General features: G+C 29.1%; 1 protein-coding gene across 1 annotated transcript; it reads left to right on the top strand.

Moving 5' to 3' along the window:
* Positions 1 to 340: 340 nt before the first annotated feature.
* LOC106713958 lies at positions 341 to 1,892 on the top strand. Its single transcript, XM_014506869.2, has 3 exons — positions 341 to 586; positions 915 to 1,088; positions 1,251 to 1,892. The coding sequence occupies exons 1-3, from the start codon at positions 463 to 465 to the stop codon at positions 1,406 to 1,408; spliced, it is 456 nt and encodes a 151-aa protein (XP_014362355.2). The 5' UTR covers positions 341 to 462; the 3' UTR covers positions 1,409 to 1,892.
* The last annotated feature ends 657 nt before the right edge of the window (positions 1,893 to 2,549 follow it).

Below are 2,549 nucleotides of genomic sequence, written 5' to 3'. Positions count from 1 at the left end.
AGAAACACTGTCTATTTGAATAAGGATACATTAATTTTCCTTTAACCATAACTCCATCTTCACAAAGCAAGTCCAAAAGTTTCTTCATTTGATCTTGGCTGACTCTAGACATATTGACATTATGTTAATTAAAAGTTTTGGATTTAATAATCTTTTAAGACAAATTTAATTCTAAAATGTTTAAATAATACTATTATAGAGCACTATTTTGGAAATTTTAAATATATTTAGAATAATCCTTTGATTTTCTTGTTTGCAAATTGCATACAGGAAACCGAAAATATTTTTTCGCTCTTAGGAACTGTCACTGCCTTCACCTTACTATCTGTCAACTGTCAACTTATTGAATTTACTTGGTGGTGGCGTAAATGATTGTTTTTTGTTTATTTTCTGCAAATATAAATATTTACAACTCTAATCGAATGTGAAGTTCATTTATAAGTTGGATATTCACATTTCAAGATGTTACGTACAAAGATTTACATAGCCATAAGCACTGTAGGCGCAATATTAGGTATTGCTGCTTTTATATGTTTCTGCCTAGTTTACGCAAACATAGAGGCTGGAATGTGGGCATTGTTGTCTAGTAAGTAAAATACAAAGTTTTTCTTCATCCTAGATGTTTAATAATAATTACTATTTGTCTCCTTGTGCATTTAAGATAAATGCTGACGGTGTTTTACTAATCGAATAAAATAGAATACCCGACAATTAGTATATTTTGCTATATCTGATGTAATAAGTAGGTCAGTACCTGTGAGCCTGTGACAGACAAAAGTTGGCTATCAGCAAATATTATATATGAGTAGATAATAAACAGAATTTTGATGTCTTAAAAACAATGCATCAAGATCTTATTCATCAAATATAATGGTTAAAAGTAATATGGTAGTTATAAATCAATTTAATTTTAGGTATCCATGCAAGCTTAACCCTTGTGCTGCATTGTCATTATTTGAAGGAATCCTTGCATGTAAACTTTTCAAGGAAAGCTTTGCAATATCTCGGAGATTTTGGAATTGTTGGCTTTGTGTCGGGATTGGCTCTTACATTGTTTTACACATTTTTGGAATTCTATTATAAAGCTGGTAAGTATGTTACAATATCTCTAGAAGATACTCTGTATGTTTTTTCATGTTTCTATATGAATATTTTAGAGGTAAAATGTCATAAGTAAAATTGCAATGATTTTCATTTATCTCTAATAACACTCGGTCAATGTCTTTATTAAAATGAATTTTACATTCCAGGTGTCATTCCGATTCAGACAAGTATTGTAATACGCTTAATATGGTCATTTGCGATGATGAAATGGGGTTTGACTCTCTATTTATTCACAAAGAAATATCTACGTACATATAATGATCACCAACTGTTCTCGGAGAATCCTAACATTGAAGAAACATAAATATCATATTTAAAGTGTATTTTGTCTGCTGTGACACTAGTTTTTATAAATATTGTTATCCCTTTCGTATTCATTGACATAACAAAAACAACAATATGTTTCAATACAAGTGTCTGCAGTAGATTTTTACGTTTAGCTGAAATATTTTGTGATTTATAAACCTGAATTATATTAAGTTTAATTAGACATGTATTTTGTCTTACACTGACTTCTATACATGGAGAGGCTATAAGCCATGGTATTTTGTGCTTATTTGATTTTCGACATTTTGGCGCTGATGGTTGCAATTGATGACTGGGGATTGGAACTAATAATAGAGATTAACTGTCAGGAACTTCGACAGGTTATTTAAGTCTGAACGAAATAAAAGCTGTCATTTCAAAGAAATAACCTATCCATTTATAGAGATCAGTAGTGTCATATATTTAGTTAATGCTATCCTTAAAAGTCATTAAAACTAAATTTTGTCAACTAAAACTGTAGACTTGGTGAATGTTTAGTATAATTTTTTTTAATAAGCTTAATTTAAAAATTACTAAGCTATTGATTTTAATGAAATATGTAATTATAATTAATCAAAATTCAACAAACACATGATTTTGCACTGATTTTTGCATGATTCTGTCATTTTAATGGAAATGTAGAAAATTGTGATAAAGTGGCTTTTTCTTTCATTCATTAATACTATGAAAGTTTTTTTTAATACATATTTTTTTTATTTCACATGCAAATATACCATACTAAAATATGTGAATTGGAAACTTGGTAAAAGCACTGACTGATATCTTCATGTATTAAGAATATTAAATATTTAGGAACTTGGTGTTAAATTTAGGTGTGGTCCAATTTAGTATTGCTTGATGCTTGTTAGTTTTACAGGGATTTTTTTATTATGTATAGCTTGGCCTCCTTCATTTACTGTATGTCAGATCTTATTTTAAAGTTAGAACACAAAAAGTTTCACTGAAATTCTTACTGTGAAGGTCCACTGTCAAAACTATACAAAAAAAAATCTTGTCAGTGGAGGGAAAAAGCTGCGGACAACAGTATAAGTATGTAATTTATCCAGGCAGTAGAAACCGAAGGTCATAAGTATTACATATAGGCATTTTTATACTGTTTTCAAATAAAAAAGTTTTAT

Source organism: Papilio machaon, chromosome 14 (assembly GCF_912999745.1).
Source record: "Papilio machaon chromosome 14, ilPapMach1.1, whole genome shotgun sequence".
Taxonomy (NCBI): domain Eukaryota; kingdom Metazoa; phylum Arthropoda; class Insecta; order Lepidoptera; family Papilionidae; genus Papilio; species Papilio machaon.
This window is presented reverse-complemented; position numbering and strand designations above follow the sequence as displayed.